This window comes from Amphiura filiformis, chromosome 16, assembly GCF_039555335.1.
Source record: "Amphiura filiformis chromosome 16, Afil_fr2py, whole genome shotgun sequence".
NCBI lineage: Eukaryota > Metazoa > Echinodermata > Ophiuroidea > Amphilepidida > Amphiuridae > Amphiura > Amphiura filiformis.
Genome location: NC_092643.1, coordinates 16,876,822 through 16,899,872, shown reverse-complemented (window position 1 = coordinate 16,899,872; position 23,051 = coordinate 16,876,822). Strand labels below are relative to the sequence as shown.

At 36.1% G+C, this 23,051-nt stretch overlaps 1 protein-coding gene across 1 annotated transcript in view; it reads right to left on the bottom strand.

Moving 5' to 3' along the window:
• LOC140135649 (DENN domain-containing protein 11-like) overlaps nt 1-23,051 on the bottom strand; it is a 31,071-nt gene that overhangs the window by 7,531 nt on the left and 489 nt on the right. The window contains exon 2 of the mRNA XM_072157223.1: nt 12,353-12,452. Coding sequence (XP_072013324.1) covers nt 12,353-12,452 — 100 coding nt within the window. The remainder of the gene's footprint in view (nt 1-12,352; nt 12,453-23,051) is intronic.

The following is a 23,051-nucleotide window of genomic DNA, read 5'->3' as shown; positions in this document are numbered from 1 at the left end:
GCTAATTTTGTAATGTGTATGCTAGCTTCGTTCAACGAAGGAAACTGATCATGTGACAAGTGACCCTCGTCGGCTTTAATAATAGCCGGGCGTTAATAGCTTTGTTAACTTTCATGAAATGTGTATGGTGCAATGTCTTCGTTCGATCTTCGTTTAGCATAATATGTATGCACGCTTAATTAGTTAATCCAGATTAACTTTTCGTTGAATGAAGAAATTTCCTAATGTGAACAGGCTCATATTCTCTTATATTGATTTGTACAAATCTAAAAGTGATTCTCATAAATTGTCTGAGTCCTACAAGTAATCATGTACACAGTAATTCATCATCAACATCAGACATCAGTCGGCTGGGGAGCAGGCGACTACAAGCTTTCTCCAACTGCTGTGATCTTAGGCTAGCAAAGCAATTTTGTTTGGCTTCAGCATCCCTTCAGTATCTCCTAAGAGATACGTAAGTAATTGGGGGAAAATCTAAAGATTCTTGTAAAATTTTTGCCATAATCCATACAGAAATTCTGATGGCACATTGAGGGAGGACAAGGGGATTTTTGAATGGGAGGGGACAAGGTTTTTTAGGCACATGTAAAATGTAGGGGGTGGGGTAAGCCAGTTTTGGCATGGTTCTCTATTATAGAGTACCGAAGTGATGACGTCACAGAAAACTTTTTTTGCATTTCAGCGTTTTGAATACCATGTATCGGTGGAGCATGATGAAAAACATCCACAGTCCAAATTTGGTGGGAATCGAGTCATGAGGGCCGAGATATGGCGCATGAATACCTAATTAAATTGGCCCCATTGAAACAGCGAACCAGGCCAATTGGCACTGATTTCAATGGGGCTAATTAGGTATTCATGCTGCCATATCTCGGGCCATCATGATCCGATTTCCACCAAATTTGGACTGTGGATGTTTTTCATCATGTTCTACTGAAATATGGTCATGAAAATGCTGAAATGCAAAAAAGACAATTTTATGACGTCACACTTCGGTACTCTATACCCCGTAATTTGCTATGACAATAAAGACAATTATAAGATGTTGAACAAACATGATTTACAACTTATGTTTTTTGTTTGTTTGTTTTTTATTCCCTGTACTTGGGACTGGTGGAGGAAAAAGACACACAACAAAGATGTAAGCCACAACAAAAAAACTCCTGTGAATAATGTTATGTCAGCACTTATCTAGCCAAACAGTTTCATAACGTACTACATGTTATCATGTGGAATATCCAGCTGATCTATATTGACACATCTGTCATATTCTCACCAACTGGGACAGTTCATTTGTAAATTATATTGGTTCAATTCCTATCAGTAAAGCTTATTTCATTAGTACATTGCCAATAATCATATAATTGCATTCTTCAGCACACAGCTGCTGCATTCATTACCATTTGTACACATGGTAGTTCTGGTCACTGCACAGATATTTTTACATAGTGTGAACAGATAGCTTAAGTATATTTTATTATCTATTATCACAGATCTATTATCAACAAGTTGGATATCACAAAGCATTACAAAGCATATATATAACATAAGTGTGACTGGACACCACGAATCAGCCGTAAAGTCGGCCCCCAGTCAATTTTGTTTTATTTCGTGTTTAGAAAATATATATCAATATTATCATAAGCTTTATCATTTGACTTCAAACGATATCCACAAGCGGGGTTATGGTTTGTTAAACTCCGTTCCTTCAACAAAATTGTACCTTTTTTCGGTTCTACATGTGTCTCTTTTTCCACATTTCTGGTAATAAATATCAAACAGTCATAATTGGCAGTCATTACAAATCATCCCCAAGTCAGCGAGGTTCAGGAATGTCCTCTCATTATTAATTTGTTGGTTATACATACCTAGACAAAATACAATGCTTTGTTATCCACCACATGAACTGGATTTAGCCAAAGCAAACAAAGACAAGAAATATTTAAGAATTGTATAGAAATAGGTAGAAGCTTATTATCCTCTTCATAGGATTATTGATTGGTTTAAACAGAGTTTGATGAGATACTTGTCGCACCGAATCGAGATACCTATGAATATGACCTTCACGCACATTTTATACTGTAACTCAGAATACAATTTACCGAGTTTACGCCTCAATAGTAGTGTCCAGTCACAATTTAACAAAAATCGTGAAGTATTAAAATTCAACAACTTCTGAATAGAATTTCTTTCTTTTTTATGTTTTTCCTGTTCTCTAAGCCCTTGCTTTCATATTAATTAAGTTTTAAATCAGTTCCTCAAATCGAGCAAATGATTTGGTTTTCAAAGCAATTCAATATCAATTGCTTAAGAATGCAATTAAAAATAATTTAAAGTAAAATCATTTCAATATCATTGAACAAAGTGTAACCGGTACGGCACCGTGTTACTGAGGGAAAAATAGAATAACTGGGGCTAACAATACTAAACCATTTATAGCATTTCTTATTTTAAAAGAAATTATCCAAATTCAAATTATTAGATAATAAAGGCTACATGGCATATTTCTGAAGAGCCATAAATCATTGCAAAATCATATCTCATGCAATTGATCAAATTAAATTGCTGACATCATTATTCAAAAGAAAATAATAAGTGACCACTAATTAATATACAACTTATTAGTTAAACAATATTTCTGAACTATGTCAAATGTATCAATTAAATGATAACATTAATTGGTAAAGTATTCACAAAGAACAATAGTAAGATGTCCCCTTTATCATGTTATTTTATATAAATATCTTTAACAAGACATACGTAAGTAGGGCGAGTTAGCGCAGCGGTTGTTCCCTCGCTTTGCACCCCTGAGGTCCCGGGTTCAAGCCCGGCGCGCCCAAGGACTCATGTGCACTTGGTTTATCCCGATTCCATGCTTTCGCTCTCGCAGGTTTTCTCCGGGATCTCCGGTTTCCTCCTGTATCGCAAAAATCGGTGATTAGTTGTTTGGTTATCAAAACTTCCTTCACCCAATGGAATTTGGGGAGCTGCACAGATAATTGGTGGATGTTACAATCTAAATGCGGATAGGTGTGCGCCGTTCGGCAGCAACCTAGTTGATGCGATCTGATTGTGATGATTCACCATTGCAGCAAAATTACAGCGCTTTGAGTCCTCTAAGATCTGGAGAAAGGTGCTTTATAAATCCAAAAAATTTATTATATTATTTATAAGTCCATTCATAAAATCACCAAAACATCAAGGACATGGTATAAAGAAGTAAAGAGACTTGGCTGGAGTATCATACATCCACTCACAGGGCACAGTTCAAAAGTATTAGAGTGTATCTGAACTGTTTAGTGAGTCTGGCTGTCTTGGGTAGTGTAACCCCACATCATGCCCAGTTCAACTAAAGCATATGAGGTGAATGTACAACTACTGAACTATGACAATAGGGATGAGAGTACATTAAATGGAAGAAGTGTCTTTTGAGACTTCTGAGAAAAATGACTAATGGTCAGGCTTAGTCTGAAGTATGATCTGCTTGATGCCTTGCTATGACCGCATACCTCCCATACACATTGAATTGCCTGTGTTTCTACACAGATGGCTCGGACATAAATCATTAAATACTCGGACTAATCTAGTGAGATAAAGTGAAACCAGTTAAGACATTCCAAGTGCCAGTCTCCCAGGACACAGTTCAGTAATCTGTGCAGATTTATACCTCCGTTCATCCATCAACAATGCGTGTCATGGGTATCATAACTCATCCCTAGCTAATACTAAGGTCATGACAATGTATACCTAGTGAATACAGATTAATGAATGGTGTCATGGAGATGAGGCTATTTAGGCACATGTTACTACTACATCGGACATACAGAAGCAATGTAATCAAAGTTTACAAACTTTAAAATAGCCAAGAACAAATAAATTCTTCATCACCAAAGGTGTCAAATCACAATTATGTATTCCAAAGTAAATTAGAATGTTTGACTCATAGATTGTTGTAACAAACAATTATACCAATTCAATAATAAACATTGCTTCAGTAAATCAAACTTAAATCTACTTTAAAAAACATAGTTATAGTATCTACAAATATTATAACAAAAATACAATCATACCTGTGGCAAAAACCAGAAGAACATAAATATTTCGAGTGGTTACAGCTGAAGGCTGGAAAACTCTTCTACATATATTAATACAAATTCGTGATGAATTTCGGTAGAGACAAAGTATAGATGATCTTCTCTCCAAGAACTTTGAGATGAAACTGACAATGAGTCATCTCACAAACTTGTGAAGTTGCCAGAAAGTTTCTAAAACCAAAGCTTTTTATATGACTTTATGACTCATCAGATAGATTTAAGAAACAGAGAGACTTTTGTAGGCCTGGCATGCTTGCCACATTAGATTAAACAAAAAAATTTAGGGGGTCAATTTTCCCGATTGTTACAAAAAGAAAAGAAAGAAAGAAAGAAATGAATGAAAGACAGGAAAGAAAGAAAGAAAGAAAGAAAGAAAGAAAGAAAGAAAAGAAACAAAGAAAGAGAGGAAGAAAGAAAGAACGAACAAACGACAGAAAAAAAACAAGAATGAAAGAAAGAAAAACTATAGTATGATCTTACTTTAATGCATAAAGTTTATCTAAATTTAGTTACGAATCAGTAAAAGATGATTTTAAGCACCAATTTGTTCTCATATAAAAGGAGTAAATGTATTTTTATCATTGACATTGTAGTTATAGTTGTAGTTATAGTTGTAATCACATTTTTATAATCATTTATAATTGTAGTTGGATTATAGTTGCATTTATAGTTGCAGTTAGAATTGTAGCTGGATTGAGAGTTATAATTAGAGAGTTATAGTTGAGTCTAGAGTTATAGTTGAGTTTATAGTTACTTTATAGTAGTTGTAGGTTTAGAGTTAGGGTTGAATATTTCACTTTATATGCTACATATGATCACAGAAGTAAGAAATCTTTCATAATGATCAGGTATTAAACCTAGTAAATTCAAAACCTAGGTCTATAGATTCAAATCTTCTATAGACTATAGGCCTACTCCAACATCAGATACTCTTTTTTTTCTGGAAGACCTGGGTAAATTACTTGAGGGCACAACAAAGGGGAATTAGTTTTATGGCCATTTTAAATGTTTTCACTGTGGGAGACTATTAGCATGATTAGTAGTTGTGAAAACAGACACTGGAAATAAATTCCAGGATCTGTGCTGTGAGTTGGTAAAGATCTGATCACCTACCATTGCCTATACTGTAAAAATAGTCATGATAGTGGGGTGGGTGTAACAATGTGGTACTTAAAAACAATTGTGCCATTTACACTCTCAGAACATTGGATAAAAAATGAATGGGCAGAAAACAGTTGGTTAAAAAAATGCCCAACAATGGTTAAGATTCTTGAAGTTGGGCAAAATACAGTTTAATACATGGTTGGTCAAACCTGTCAATATGGTATTTACACAATGTTGGTAAAAAGTTAGCCAACCTTGGTAAAAACATCCTTTTCCGCCAATAAAGTTGGGCAAAGTATGGTTTTGCCCAACCATGGTCACATGGTGTTCCTTTGCGAACTGTGATTGGTCATTGTGTTGGGCAAAATGCATTTCAGAAAACAAGATGGCCGATATGAGTGGCTTGCTGCAAAGCTGTGGATCGGGGTCTTCAAGATCTGTTGGAGACATTTGAAGGTAGGAAATTATATTATAAAGTATATCATTTCATCGGGTATAACACCTAGTTTAAGTGTGTGCGAGGCCGGTGCGAGGTCGAGACTGTGAGCAAGACTTACGATGCTGGATCGACGACAACTGCCGCCAGGAGCGGTCAAGCTTAAGCTGAAGCTTAGCGGTTGTGGTGGTAGCTGTCGTCGATAAAGCATCGCAAGTCTTGCTCACAGTCTGGCCTCGCACACACTTAAACTAAGTGTTATACCCGATAAAATGTTTATAATATAATTTCCTACCTTCAAATGTCTCCAATTGGTTAAAATATGAACAATGAAATGAACTTCCCATTCATGTTTAACCAACTATTGGTTATATTTTGCCCATTTTGCCCAACATGCTTTGCCCAACTGGTTGGTTACCGTAATGTTAACCCAGGTTGGTTAACAATATAACCAACTGTTGGGCTGTTCACCTGTAAATACATGGTTGGTTAAAATTTTAACCAAGTTGGTTAAATTTTTAACCAATGTTCTGAGAGTGTAGTACCATTTAGCATATTAACATAATTAGTGCAAATTGCACTCTATTAGTTTAATTAGTGTTCAGTGGTGTAGTTCAGGGGTTGTGGTGCCCAGGGGCCAATGATACATGTACATAGGCCTACTGGTGCCCATTTTTTGCATCAGCCCCCCCCCCTTACAAGTGTTTGTGAACGGTCCATAAATAGTTATGCGAGTATAGCAAGCATGACATTTTGCACACATTTCTGTACTGCCCCCTCTTTTAAAGTGCCAAATCCCCACAGCTCATAATTAGGGGTATATGAGGGGTGTTTGGGTGATGGAGCCACCTTCAAAAGACAGAGTATAAACTCTTGTACAGGAGTGGGAGAATTAAGAAGGGGCCAAGAGAATGTTTAAAAATTGTGGTCTAACCAGGCCAAAAGATGATACCTTTGGTCAATTTTGCCCCAGTATTTTGAGCCGAGGCAATATCGACCAGCCCAGTGAGGGGGGCATCAAACAATTTTGGTGGGTATGCTCCCCCTAAATTTTGAGGTGGTGGGTCTTTGGGAGCTGACTGCGTACCGATAAAAGGGGGTCTTTTGGAGCTGCGAACAAGTAAAACAGGGACTTTTGGAGATGCGAACAGTCCAAATCAAGGGTCTACCTTGGCTTGCTGGTTGAAAATCGCCTGAAAAAAACCTTTCAGAGCTGAAATGATCAAAATCAAGGGTCTTTCGGAGTTCTATTTTGGTCAAATATAGGGGTCTTCGGAGCTGCGAAATCCAAAAGGGGGTCTCTCCAGGAGCATACCCGTATGGTCATTTGTGTTGAGTGCCCCCCACCCCCCGGAGACCAGCCTCTCCCACTCCCCATTACTGCTGATGCTGGTATGCCTCTGCTCTTCTGGGTCTTTGAATTGATGAAGGATCATGCTATAAAAAGTAATTAAGTCATGAAGTGACATGAGCTATCTATAAATTGCATACTAGTATTATGGGTGCTGTTTTGGCCATGATTTGACCACCCAGAGGCTTTCATTTCCTGCTTAACCATCAACACATTGACCCCTCACTGTGTGTCTCAACTCCCAGGACCCCAGTTTAGTATCTTTGTTTACCTTGACAAAAAGGCATTATGGGAAGACATTCCAGTACAGAGCAGGGAAGGCATTTATGGAAGGCATTTGACTACCGGTATAGCCCCGGGGTATAGCATAGTATCAACAATGCATTATGGGAAGCTATGGCATAATTTCATCAATCCTTTGTATGGGAATATAAGGTACAGGTGATGCATTCTGGGAAGAATACATAGTGTACATGTAGGCCTATTTAACATGACAATAACATGGTTTAAAAAATGCATTATGGGCAAGAGTTCCAACAATGAATTATGGGAGAGCATTCCAATACAATCTACAGCAATGCATTTATTGGGAAGACATTCCACTACAGAGTATGGATATAGCTTATAGTTTCAACAATGCATTTTGGGAAACTATGATGCATTATGGGAAAGCATTCCAGTACAGGTTACGGAATGCAATATGGAAGGCATTTGACTACAGGTATAGCATACTATCAACAATGCATTATGGGAAGCTATGGCATAATTTCATGGGAATGAAATAATTTCATAATTTTATGGGAAGCTATGGCATTATGGGAAGCTATGGCATTTGACTACATGTATAGCATAGTATCAACAATGCATTATGGGAAGCTATGGCATAATTTCATCAATATTTTGTATGAGAATATAAGGTACAGCTGATGCATTCTGGGAAGAATACATAGTGTACATGTATTTAACATGACAATAACATGGTTTTAAAAATGCATTATTATTAGGCAAGAGTTCCAACAATGCATTATGGGCAAGAGTTCCAACAATGCATTATGGGAAAGCATTCAAATACAATCTACAGCAATGCATTATGAGTATAGGTATAGCATATAGTTTCACCAATGCATTATGGGAAAACATTCCAGTACAGGGTATGGAATGCATTATGGAATGCATTTGACTACAGACCTATAGCATAGTATTAACAATGCATTATGGGAAGTTATGGCATTTCATCAATACTTTGTATGGGAATATAAGGTACAGCTGATGCATGTAGGCCTAGGCCTATTTAACATGACAATAACATGGTTTTAAAAATGCATTATGGGCAAGAATTCCAACAATGCATTATGGGAAAGCATTCCAATACAATCTACAGCAAAGCATTATGGGAAGACATTCTGCTACAGAGTTTCCGCTACAGAGTATAGGTATAGCATATAGTTTCAACAATGCATTATGGGAAGCTATGGAATAATTTCAACAATGGTATAGAGAATGTCTTTAGTTATCTAGCCAACTATAAACTCAACTATAATTCCAACTACAACTATAAACTCAACTATAATTCCAACTACAACTATAAACTCAACTATAATTCCAACTACAACTATAAACTCAACTATAATTCCAACTATAACTACAACTACAACTATAACTACAACTATAAACTACAACTACAACTATAAACTATAAAATGTTAACACTCATATAAAAGTCTTTTTACACAGTGATTTTCAATTTACCAACACGACAGCTACCAATAGGTATCGCCCTCATCTGATACGACTCTGAGACTATATGTGACTGTCCATGACGAAACCAGTGTAAAGTTGCCCATTTCAGTATCTTAGATTTTGAATTGGTTAAAATCCCCATAAAACAAGCTTTAAAATGGTATATCACATGTCACAATTACTTGTAAACTTGGTACTCAAAAATTCAATATTTTGCCTTAAAATCCGTTGTTTTCTATTGAATTTTATTTGGATTATTGGTCCATATCTCTGAATGTGTACTGGCGACTTTACACTGGGTTCGTCATGGATGGTCACATATATTCATATCACACTCAACCGCACCTATTTTTTTTTAATAATATGCACTAAGTAGGTATGATACGGGATATATCATGTGATCATGTCAATAAATTGGGGCACTTATTATCCCATGAAAACATAGGAAACTAAAAAAAAAACCAAAAAAAAAACACCACACCAGGAAACTAATTGGTGAACACATATTTGATTTTTACATTTCATCATGATTTGGAAATCAGGGACTGCCTTTTGAGGAGAGCAAGACCAATCACTCTCTACTGTTCTCCTTAAATCTGATATAGGAGAGTGATTTTTAGCCCATTATTTTCTTACATTCTATTGTAAATGCTCTAAACAGCTCTCCTTGGAAGGCCCATTCAGTGACTTGCTCATCCGGACGATCATAAAAATCATCAAAATTCAGATTTTGGTACCTTTGTCATTGTAATACATGTCATGTATGTATGACTGTATGTGCTACATGTAATATAGTCTGCTGGTGGTTCAGCCAAAAGTCGTGTATTTCAGACAAAATAAGGCATTATACATGAAATAGCTACATGAATTTGAATGGGGCTTCAACTTCGTCAATACTGCTGTTTTCTTCATTTTTTGCCAATTTTTTTCATTTCAAAAATATCAAATGATAATTTGAATGACTTATCCTTCACTTTTCAGCAATTTATCAACAATTTTAATTTTTTTAACACTTTCGCTGTGATCACTGAATGGGACTTTAATGCTGCAAATTCCAAAGACAGTCCCTGAAAAATCCTAAATTTAGCACATTCATACACATGAGACATACAAAAACAACTGTATCACATTTACCTGAAATTTCACACAATGCAAGGCACAATCCAAGTAGCACTATCTTGGTACATGTTTGCATAGTACATTCATATATCCAAAGCCAGAAAACTATGATGATGTTTGAGCCTGTGTTTGAGTGCCATTTTGAACACTCCAAACTGGAGGAAACACTGATCATGGAAATAAGAGAATATTACCATGCACTGATGCAGTCTACTGGTCTTACCATGAGATTGTAATGTAGACCCCACCCAATATTGATTAGAGATGAATCTCTGTCTATTTCAACCACTATGATCAATAACTTAATAACTTTACACCCATGCACAATCACAAAACCCACTTCTAATAATCATGGAAGAAAGAGATAAAAGCTCCAATTAGTCTTATCTCTTTCTTCCATGATTATATTCAACCCACATCTATAATAGTATTAGGCCAAAAAAAACCAAACAAGTTATTTTGCGCATTTGATTTTTTTTTTGCTTAAAAAGGAGAAAAAACAAAACAAAACCAGAAAATCGCAAAAAAATGATATAAAACGCTACTTGAGAAAACATTTACACATTACATAAACGTGTGTAGTGAAAAAGTACTGGAGAAAACATCACAATTTTTTTTAATGAAGAAATATGATTTTTTTTTGTGGGTGTCGGAGAAACCCACTGTAAATTCCCATTCCAATTCGCATTAAAAAAGTTCATTTCAAGGCATGGATTTTAAAAAAAATAAATAAAAACTGCATTTAGCATTTGACTTTTTAAACCTGCTACAGGAAACAAACATGTTTTTTTTTTCCTATCATAGAAGAAAGAGATAAGACTAAGACCTTTTATCTCTTTCTTCCATGCATATGTTCACCCTGATTTGAATACTATGAGCTTACAAAAATAATACTTTGCATTATAATGCATAATTTGTGATATAATCATGCTAGTATTTTGCACAATTTACATATCTGTCAATTTTAGTCAGGGTTGCCAAACCTGTGATTTTGTAGCCCAACTAGGAGTTAGATAATCCTGCAACTTGAAATGGTCACAACTTCAGTTCTGTTCAGGGCTTGACCCCCTCCCCCCCAAAAAAAATCAATTGAGATCCTTTTCAGCAAAAAACAATAATTACAAAATTTTAAACATAACATCTGGATTAAATTCATAGAAAAATTCACCATGTAAATGTCATACATGTTGTGGAGATATGGAGGTGTATAGTACTGTATGTATACCTAATTCATTGAGATAAAAAAATCTATTTTTATCTCAATGATCTTGATGCCTAAATAAAGAATGTGAAGTTTATTTTAAAACCCCAACTACCTTTCTGATTTTAGCTTTAGTGGAAGGAGAGAAGGAAGGAAGGAAGGAAGGAAGGAAGGAAGGAGGAAGGAAGGAAGGAAGGAAGGAAGGAAGGAAGAAGAAGGAAGGAAGGAAGGAAGAAGATGAAGAGAAAAGGTGTTTTCATTGCCCGGGAATTGACCCACCCACCCTTTGGGTGCCAACCAGCAGAACGGATATAGCAAGCCACGCATGTGATCGTCGTCCGACCAACAGTTTATCATAAACTCATCATTTGGTACACACAATTGAGCTACAATGTATATTAAACCTTACCTGCATTAATTAGCAGTGGATCAAATATATTGATACAGGAATTGTTGGCTTTTCAACTTATAGTCAGGGTTGCCAAACCCACAGTTTGGTAGCCCAATTCAGGGTGACTTCCGAGTTTCAGCAGAAAAACCCCTTTGCAGGGAATTTTCCGTTAAAAAGGAAACCATGGATATAATTCAGAGAAAAATACAATTTTAAATTAATTTTAACACAAGATGCCCTCTCAAATTGATTTTGGTTATATTTTGAATGAATATTTGATTTGTGTAAACATTCTTATTTTAGGTTTTGAGTTAAATTGCTCCAGTGGATTGAACTCTAGAAGCAAAATGTGTATTACCGATTCACAGTAGTGAGTGACCCATCTACCAAGCTTTTGGTTCACACCTGCTTAAGGGGGTACTACACCCCTGCCCAATGTTGTGCCAAATTTGGCATTTTTCTAAGATATGTATATTATAGGGGCAAGGACTACAACTACTGCACTGGAAATTTAATTTCAGCACAGACAACAGTTGTGGAGTTACAGTCAAAAATGAGAGAAAACCAATATTTGATCAATAAATCGATAACTACTTGCCTTGAGTTGCTGAATTTTCAGTGCAGTAGTTGCAGTTCTTGCCCTATAATATACATATCTTACTTGTCACCAATGCGCTTATAGTTTTTGACAAAATGCAAAAATAGGCACAAAATTGGCCAGGGTGTAGTACCCCTAACAAAAAAAAGTTAAGGTCTGTACTTTCTCCAATGATATACAAATGTATGTAAGCTTTCAACTGATACCAAAGTTTGCATTTTGATGGGGTATAAACTCATAACTCACACATTATTCTCACCGAGGTAAAGTTGGGGGGGGGGGGCTGCCAGTTGGGTCACACACCATCATGCATACTTACATAAAGTCTGATACTACTGTATGTGCTCCACTGGCCATGGCTTTGAATTCTACTCCTTCTAAATTGACATCCTCTGGTTGACACCACTCAATTATATTCCCTGTAAAGAAAGGAAAATCAATCAATCATTGAATCAATCAATCAACCATCAAATCAATCATCCAACCAACCAATTAATAAAGAAAACTACAAAAAAAAACTCGAAAAAGAAAAGCCAATCTCTTTTTCATCCACAGCTTCTCCCCCATAAACATTGCAAAAAGGAAATAAAAGCTTTACCATCAATCTAATTTATGGTTATCCTTGCTAATACCTCAAAACCTATTATAATCCAAATTATCCCAATTACTTTCATGCTAAGAAAGATGGTCTGATCATGAAGGTAGTCTCTACTACATCACCTTCATGGTCTGATCAGCACTTTTTCTCCTTGAAAATGATCAACATGATAAAAGATAGGACAAGCTTGCAATATCATACAATTAACATTCCCTGCTTAGTAAATAGCATGCTCAATATTACTAAAATCAAGAAAAGTTCGAATCAAAAACAGTTGATTTGAAATTTGAAAAAAACTGGAAAAAAACTAGAGCGATAACCGCACCATAGCTGAACCATGTGGCTTCGGCAGTATATTGTGGTAGGCCTACACCTCTGTCACCCGGAGTCTGTATAGGACATCGCGAAATGCTACGAAGGTATGACCAGCCAAGTGGTGTTAATGAAAGAGGAAAATTAAAGAATATAAAATAAACTAGAGCAACTGCTCTGTATGACCCCTTTAAAGGAGTATTTCGTGATCCTAGCATCCTCTTTTTATGACATTTTTCAGTACATATCCACGAAAAAAGCATATTCCCAAAATTTCAGTTGATTCCGATTTTGCGTTTGCGAGTTATGCATGATTATGTGTATTACACTGCTCCATAGACAATACGTTGTAATTTCGTTCTGGTGCACCAGAACGAAATTCAAATTTCAAGCGATATCTTTGCTAAACGAATTAATCTGCAAGAAATATTTTGTACATAAACATTATGTAAGCCAGAGTATTCCAGTGATATAAAAATCTCAACTTTTTTGAGAAAAGTGGGGAAAGAGGCTGTGGATCACAAAATGCCCTTTAATGACCTTAAATGAATTTTAAAATATTTAAAACATGTTAAGAATGTCATAAGGATCATTGCAATTAAATTTCAGCTCAATTGAAGCATTTTGAAAACTTGACCTTTGACCCCTTTATTGCCCCTTAATGACCTTCAATGAATTTTAAAATATTTTCAACATGTTTAGAATGTCATAAGGATCATTGCGTTTAAATTTAAGCTCAATCGGAGCATTTTTAAAAACTTGACCTTTGACCCCTTTATGACCCTAAATGAATCTTAAAATGTTTTTTAAATGTTTAGAATGTCATAAGGATCATTGCATATAAATTTCAGCTCAATTGGAGCATTTTGAAAAACTTGACCTTTGACCCCTTTATGACCTCTTAATGACCTTAAATGAATTTTTTCAAATATTTTTTAAATGTTTAGAATGTCATAAGGATCATTGCATTTATATTTCAGCTCAATTGCAGCATTTTTAAAAACTTGACCTTTGACACCTTAATGACCCCTTAATGACCTTAAATAAATTTTAAAATGTTTTAAACATGTTTACAATGTCATAAGGATCATTGCATTTAAATTTAAGCTCAATCGGATAATTTTTGGTTAAATTGACCTTCTTTGACCCCTGGATGACCTCTGACGTTTGGAAATATATGTATTATATTCTTTATGTTTTCCTCTTTCATATGACACCACTCATGGGGTCATACCTTTGTGGCATTTAGAGATATGTCCATTTCAGACCAAAAGGTTCCTGAGTAAGGAAGGGAGTAGGAAGTAACATAGACTACTATAGGCTGAGACCATTTCATGGTTCAGCAATAATTTGAAATAACACATTTAAACTTCTTAATATTTCAAGTTTACATTTTCAGCTTATATCAAACTTGCTTTTAAATCACAGCCTATAATGGTATCGAAGTTCATCATAACATCTCCATGTTACTTTTTTACAAGAGTTGGCATAAAATCAATTATGTGATGCAAAACAGGATGGTTCTCTGCCAATTTATGCCGGCCTCTAGGCATGGAAGTTCTTTTTCCTTTCAGGAAGAGAAAGGAACACATACACCATGTACAGTGTACACTGACACACCTTCCATTAAGAATTCCCTGTCTGGGCATCATTACCACACTTGTATCTATACTGAAGAATGTTTTAACTAGAGCGATAACCGCACCATAGCTGAACCATGTGGCTTTGGCAGTATATTGTGGTAGGCCTATACCACTGTCATCATTGCATTTAAATTTCAGCTCAATTGAAGCATTTTGAAAACTTGACATTTGACCCCTTTATTGCCCCTTAATGACCTTAAATGAATTTTAAAATATTTTAAACATGTTTAGAATGTCATAAGGATCATTGCATTTAAATTTCAGCTCAATCGGAGCATTTTGGAAAACTTGACCTTTGACCCCTTTATGACCCCTTAATGACCTTAAATGAATTTTAAAATATTTTTTAAATGTTTACAATATCATAAGGATCATTGCATTTAAATTTCAGCTCAATTGGAGCATTTTGAAAACCTTGACCTTTGACCCCTTTATAATAATAAATAATAATATGGAAATTTATAATGCCCCCTTAATGACCTTAAATAAATTTTTAAATGTTTTAAACATGTTTAGAATGTCGTAAGGATCATTGCATTTAAATTTGAGCTCAATCGGAGCATTTTAGGTTAAAATGACCTTTTTGACCCCTGTGACCCCAGGATGACCTCTGACATTTGGAAATATTTTTATTATATTCTTTATGTTTTCCTCTTTCATATGACACCACTCATGGGGTCATACCTTCGTGGCATTTAGAGATATGTCCATTTCAGACCAAATGGTTAGTCAGTAAGCTAGTAAGTAAGCTAGTAAGTAAGCTAGTAAGTAAGCTAGTAACATTCACTCATATAGGCTGATACCATTTCATGGTTCAGCAAAAACAAGGATCCTATAGCTGAGCAACAAAAAGAAACAGAATCATCACAATAACAATTTGATTACTTGGTAGTGTAGAAAAGGGCATCTGCCAGAGGCTGAGGGGCTGTGCAATAATTTTGAGCCCTGGGGAGGGTAAAATTGGGGGACAAGAATATTTTGGCCAGCCAAAAGGGAAGGGGCAAGAATTTTTGGCAAGCTGGCGGGGGGGAAAGATATTTGACACACATTCATGGGGCGCCTTTAAAATAAAACATTCTAAAAAACCATTAAGGCTTAGGAAAACAGTACGGAAATGCTTAATGCAAATTTTCCTGACTTTTCCATCGCAATATAGTTTTATCAGCTCGTAATCGGCGGGAATTGTTAGGATTTTATCACTACGTCAAAAAGTAGACCCAATGTTAAGAGTGCTACTGCTATTAGCTGACTGGTCTGGACTGTGTTTTAAAAAGAAAGTAGACAAAGTATATGATTTGGATTAATGATTTATGATGCAGTTGATGCTTCTGGCGAGATGTCACAAGACAATTCTCAAAATAAAATATTTTGATATTAATTAACCCTAACACCCAAAAATCTTACAAAATCTTACGATGAAAAAATCTGCGCACGCATGAATCCCAGGGTCTGCGATGACACAATCACCCTAAGTGTTATATGCGCACGGAATTGCTGTCCGGGCAGCAATAACCCATGTAGCTACCGGTCCGTGATCGTGTGCTTGGCATGCGAGGGGTCAAAGGTTCGAATCCCGGGGTGCCAAGTCCAAAATTCTTCTTCTCCTTGACTTTTTCGGATCTTCTTTGACTTCCGATCCCAAAAAGCAGGGTCCAGTGTTAGGGTTAATATGCGATGTTATACGGCTCGAGATTACAAGCTGATCAAAGTATAGTGACCATTTAAGGTTTGCAAATTGGGACCTCAACAATTCAAAAATGGCATACAATAGATATCACCACAAGGGCAATTCCGGGAAAATATACTCATAGTCATCATAAACTTGAATAAGTTCCAATTTTCAAATAACATCGAAATGGCTATAGATTTCAAATTAAAACATATTTCGAGAGATTTTGGTTTTTTATATCTTTTACTGTGCATATGTACAGTCCTTGAAAATGAAATTGAATTTTTTTTCAAACCTGATTTTTTGGTATAATTTCCAACTCACACCTGAATCAGTCAAATTTGTTGTGTTTGTAGGGCAACAGAGCAATTTTGAATTAATGTTGTAATTACATTACAAAATTCCTGGCGGCAGAGTGATTACATTGCACTGGAATTCTGCAGTCACCACCACCATCACTCCAGTAACCTACAACATGATGGCTGACGGTCGACGGAGTCACTACAGAAGAGTAACTACCGTACATCAAAAATAAAGGTTAAGCCAATGCCCAATTGGCACAACCAAGCCATGACCTGTCTGAATCTGCAATCATGTGATTTGTAAATTTTTCAGACATGGAGCATGATCACTCATTGATTTGTTAAAAATAAGCCTATTTTATCATGAATCATGTGAAATTTATTCAGATATGATTATGAATCTTTTGATGATCGATTGTTAGGGGTACTACATTCTGCTCAATTTTGTGCCTATTTTTGCATTTTCTCAAAATTATAGCACATTGGTGACAAGTAAGATATGTATATTGTAGGGGCGAGGACTACAACTACTGCACTGGAAATTTTATTTCAGCACAGACAACAGTTGTGGAGTTACAGACAAAAATTAGGGAAAACCATTATTTGATCAATAAATCAATAACTACTTGCCTTAAGTTGCTGAATTTTCAGTGCAGTAGTTGCATGCAGTCCTTGCCCCTATAATATACATATCTTACTTGTCACCAATGCGCCATAGTTTTTGAGAAAAATGCAAAAATAGGCACAAAATTGGCCAGGGGTGTAGTACCCCCTTAATGTGCAATCAGTGAATCATGTGATTTGTAAAGAATGACAAACACCTTGGAAGTTGGATTATATGATCAATTCAAGGATGAAGCATGGAAGTATATACTTTCATGGATGAAGTGACATCATATGGCTGGATTTGTTTTAAAATTTGATTACTTTTTTTTTGATAGAAATGTATGTCATTGTCATTACTCGAGAACTCTAGCTTCGAATTTGCACATGATAGTTGCGCATTCAATGCTAGAGTATGTTGCTATTGTTTTTCGGTCAGGCATTTTTTGCACCAGATGTTATTTATTGTGTTAATGTTGAAATTCGGATGAAAGTTATTTTGATTAGTCAACTATTTCTTCTGAGTAAAATTTGCCAATTTTTAACAGTCTAAAATTTTGTTGAAGTGACATTTTAGTAGGAATGACCAATGAACCATCAACTTGATTAGAACACTCCCATAGACATGCTCAGCTGTGCACTGCTTGCACAGATATTTCTAAATTGAGCTCATTCTTTTATTTTTCAATATTCTTCTGTAAAAATTGGGGAAGTTAATGCCAATTATATTTTGTAACTATCCTGCAAATTACAGCAACATAACTTATTTCGTTTTCTAGTAAGTGCAAGTCAAAATTGGTCCATCGCCACAGTGCGCTTAATTGCCAGTGGCTGAATTCAGCACTGCTCAGAATGGCACAAAATATTCAGATCAATAGGATCAGGTGAAAACCTTGGCCTACTGAGCTGTAATTTGGCAGAGTTGCCAGTAATACCTCTATCATACCCTCTGTAAAAGGGTTAAAAATCTGAACAAGTAGATCTCGGGTTACAAATTAAATCACCAGCTTCCCTTTGGAATTTCCATACTCCTTTCGAATCATGTTTTAAAAAAAGACACCTTTCTGAACATAAATGTGAAGTTTCGTGCTCATTCGATGTATTTTTCACCTGATCCCAACCCTAAACTTTTTCTTATATTAAGGCCTATACCATCTACAACTTGCTGCTGGGCAAGACACACATCATTGTATTGTGACAACACAAGAACTGAATGTTGCTAGATAAAGCACCCAAAGCTGCCATAGAGGTTATCCGTGTTCTATAAGCTGCATATCCTATCAGCGACTGCTATACCTTGTTTAGGACTTTCAAAAGTAACTGAATGTGCATTGTGCAACCATAACTGTTTCAAAATAGCCCGCCAAAGTCATGCATGCAGGTAACTCCGAGGTTATGCATTGAATTGGTTTGAATGAGGAATACTAAGGGAACCAGCACCTTTTGTTAGAAGTCACAGATGAGTGAAGTGGATAACCTCTATTGTTGTGAATGAGTCAATGAGTTAGGAGGGCGAGTTAGCGCTTTATAAATCCAAAATTTATTTATTATTTATTTAATGAGCTTCAATGGCACCAGTGCTGTACGGTGCGACCATTTTAGGCGCATTGGCGACTAGATTTTTGCTGATGGCGACTATATTCAATCCCTGGCGCCAATGGCGAACAACTGCTGAAGCTTTTAATCGCCAAAAACAAAACATGTACGTATAATGTAGCATTCAAGAGTATGAAATGTATGCTATATGCATTTATCATGATGTCTCAATGGGGACTTCCTGGAAAACATATAGGCCTACAGCTACACAGTACATGCTGTGTATGAAGTATATAGCGTTCAATGGGAATATGTAGATCAGAGTACAGCAGCTATGAACATTCAACGTACGTGGCTGTTCAGCTGGCACCTCAGATTTTTTACCTGGGAGCAAAATTTGGGCGCCTAAATTTATCAAGTTAAGAGCCATTGGCTCCTCAATCAGTTTTTGCACCGTACAGCACTGAATGGCACTTAAGATTTTGTTTGCATGATATACACCTACTAATTGGTCATATTAAACCCAATAACATTTAAATTTTTGGTTGTGAAAAAAAAGTTCACCTGGACTTAGTGCAATTTTGATTTTTTGCCATATCAGCCATCTTGGATGATTTATGTTCTCTAAATGCATGATTTCAATGCCTCGGTTTGAAAAAATAATTTATGCCATTGACTAGTAAAGTGCCATTTCATAAGAAACCCTTTTGATACTTTCACAATATGCTTGTTTCATGAAAAGTTTTTGACCAATTTTGACCTTTTACCCACCAAAATACTTCTGTTGATGAGTTGTAGCAATAGGGGCAACATGAAATTTTGATGGTCATCCCTAATTTTAGCAACATTTTTGATGCAATCGCCTGTTGCGATTGACTGTGTAAACTTACTTCTAAACTTCCATTGCTTTTTTACACGGTGCCGGACAATTACAACGTCTACTAGTGGACTGGTTTTTAAATCCACTCTCATCAAACTAATTTAAAACTAGAGCGATAACCGCACCATAGCTGAACCATGTGGCTTTGGCAGTATATTGTGGTAGGCCTATACCTATGATTGAAACATTTTGAAATCTTGACCTTTGACCCCTGTATTGCCCCTTAATGACCTTAAATGAATTTTAAAATATTTGCAACATGTTTAGAATGTCATAAGAATCATTTCATTTCAATCGGAGCATTTTGAAAAACTTGACCTTTGACCCCTTTATGACCTTAAATGAATCTTAAAATGTTTTTAAAATGTTTAGCATGTCATATTAAGGATCATTGCATATAAATTTCAGCTCAATTGGAGCATTTTGAAAAACTTGACCTTTGACCCCTTTATGACCCCTTAATGACCTTAAATGAATTAAAAAATATTTGCAACATGTTTAGAATGTCATTAAGGATCATTGCGTTTAAATTTCAGATCAATTGGAGCATTTTGAACAACTTGACCTTTGACCCCTTTAGGACCCCTTACTGACCTTAAATAAATTTAAAAATGTTTTAAACATGTTTAGAATGTCAAAAGGATCATTGCATTTAAATTTAAGCCCAATCGGAGCATTTTTGGTTGAAATGACCTTTTTGACCCCTGTGACCCCTGGATGACCTCTGACGTTTGAAAATATTTTTATTATATTCTTTATGTTTTTCTCTTTCATATGACACCACTCATGGGGTCATACCTTCGTGGCATTTAGAGATATGTCCATTTCAGACCAAATGGTTAGTTAGGGACCTAGTAACCTAGTAACATATGCACTTATAGTAGGGATAACCATCAAAATTTCATGTTGACCCTATTGCTACAAAAGATTGTTTTCTGAGTAGAACTAATCAACAGAAGTATTTTGGTGGTTAAATGGTCAAAATCGGTCAAAAACTTTTGAATTATGAATTATCAAAGTTTCCCATTCTGACCGGTCATTGGAACGAAATAAAATGACAAGGTCCAAAAATAGCAGTTGGGAGCAAAATTGGCATAAGCATATATTTACCTTTATATATTTCTTTATTTTAACATATTTGCAAACATGAAACAAGCATATTGTGAAAGTATCAAAGGGTTTCTTATGAAATGGCACTTAACTAGCACTGGCATAACTTATTTTTTCAAACCAAGGCATTGAAATCATGCATTTAGAGGACATTTGCCAAAAATCATCCAAGATAGCCGATATGGCACAAAATCAAAATTGCACTAAGTAGGTGAACTTTTTTTTCACAACCAAGAATTTCAATGTTATTGGGTTTAATATGACCAATTAGTAGGTGTATGTAAACAAAATCTTAAGTTTTGAAGGTCATTGACTCATTCACAACAATAGAGATTATCCTCATCATGCTCATGTGTATTCCTGTAGTATTCCTCATTCAAACCAAAGTAGCACTCAATACATTATGAGTATCTTTGTTCAAACCAATTCAATGCTTGACCTCGGAGTTACCTGCATGACTATCGCGGGCTATTTTGAAACAGTTATGGTTGCACATTCAGGTACTTCTTTTGAAAGTCCTAAACAAGGTATAGCCAGCAGCAAGTTGTAGATGTTATAGGCCTAAATATAAGAAAACGTTTAGGGTTAAGATCAGGTGAACAATACATCGAATGAGCACGAAACTTCACATTTATGTTCAGAAAGGTGTCTTCTTAACATGATTTGAAAGGAATATAAAAATTCCAAAGGGAAGCTGGTGATTTAATTTGTAACTCGAGATCTACTTGTTCAATTTTTTAACCTTTTTACAGAGGGTATGATAGAGGTATTACTGGCAACTCTGCCAAATTACAGCTCAGTAGGCCACGTTTTCACCTGATCTTACTGATTTGAATGTTTTGTGCCATTCTTGAGCAGTGCTAAACTCAGCCACTGGCAATTAAGCGCACTGTGGCGATGGACCAATTTTGACTCGCACTTACAGAAAAACAAAATAAGTTATGTTGCTGTAATTTGCAAGATAGTTACAAAATATAATTGGCAGTAACTTCCCCAAATTTTATAGAAAAATATTGAAAAATAAAAGAATGAGATCAATTTAGAAATGTATGTGCAAGCAGTGCACAGTTGAGCTCCCTGCATGTCTATGGGAGTGTTCTAATCAAGTTGATGGTTCATTGGTCATCCCTACTTATAGGCTGATCCATTTCATGGTTCAGCAAAAATCAAATTTTATCCAAAAATTGAACAGAAGAAATACTAAATATTGCTTAGTTAATGATGCTTACCGATCGAGTCGCCTTGATGGTGTATTTCCGATCATTTTGCAACGTGGTTGAAAAATATTTCCAAGACGCGAGTATCGCCATTAGGCATGGCCCGGTAACCTGGATAAAATTTAACGCAATCAATCGTCCAATCCTAGTTCTTCTTCTTCCTTATAAGTGCCTCCCTCATATGTATGAGTATTATCTTATCGCTTTGCTTGTTACAGACAAGCTGTACTTATTTTTTTACTCTGGAACCTAGAGTAGATGAGTGTATTTTGAAGTACAGTCAACATGACCGGGATGATCCCCTGCTCTTTTCGAATAGCCTGTGACGTTCTTTAACATGCACACTACATTAATGTGAGAAAATATGCATGTACACGTGACCGACAACTTAAAGTGCCCTCCCAAGCACTAAGCAAGTAGAGTGAAGTGTCTTGCTCAAGGACACAAAGAGCCGGACCTGGGATTCGAACCCTTGACTCTTGGGTTCACAGTCCTATGCCTTAACCGCTAGGCCACGCTCTCTCTCTCTCGCTCTAGTTCACCTGAGTGATCACGTGGTTTGCCGAATGAAGCTGAATGAACGGTATCGGTGTCGGAACAAGGATTGTTACTTGTCGCCGGCACGTTTCAAGAAATTAAATTTGCGATCTTTTGATCATTAGTTAGGGATCGTTTTATTTTAGCCTCTGGCATGAGAGATTGAGAATGTGGGTTAAAGATAAGCCACTCTGTGTTCTGTATCTGTGGCAATACTGCTCAACGCTTCAGGTGAAGCCAGACGAACAGGAAATGGTTGTGCACATGCGGAATGCTATTTATTGTAGTTGCTTTAGGTGGTTGGTTGCTTGATTCTTGAATTCTTTTGAGTCTTGTATCGTGGTGATGTGGTAGGGTAGTTTGTTCCAGTCTTGTACTGTCCTTGGCCAGAACAGTACTTGTAGCAGTCCTTATTTGCTGTTATAATTTGATATGAGTTCTGATGAGAGTGCCTAGAAGGACGTTGGACCGGCAGAAGGAGGTCGTCGACCGGTAGGGGCAGGAGACCCTCTCTAGCCTTGTTCTCATTTTGCAACTAAAATAGGCTTCTCATAAAGCTTAAATTTGCGGGCCATTATGCTGGCCATCCATGTATTTGAAACATGGCAGAT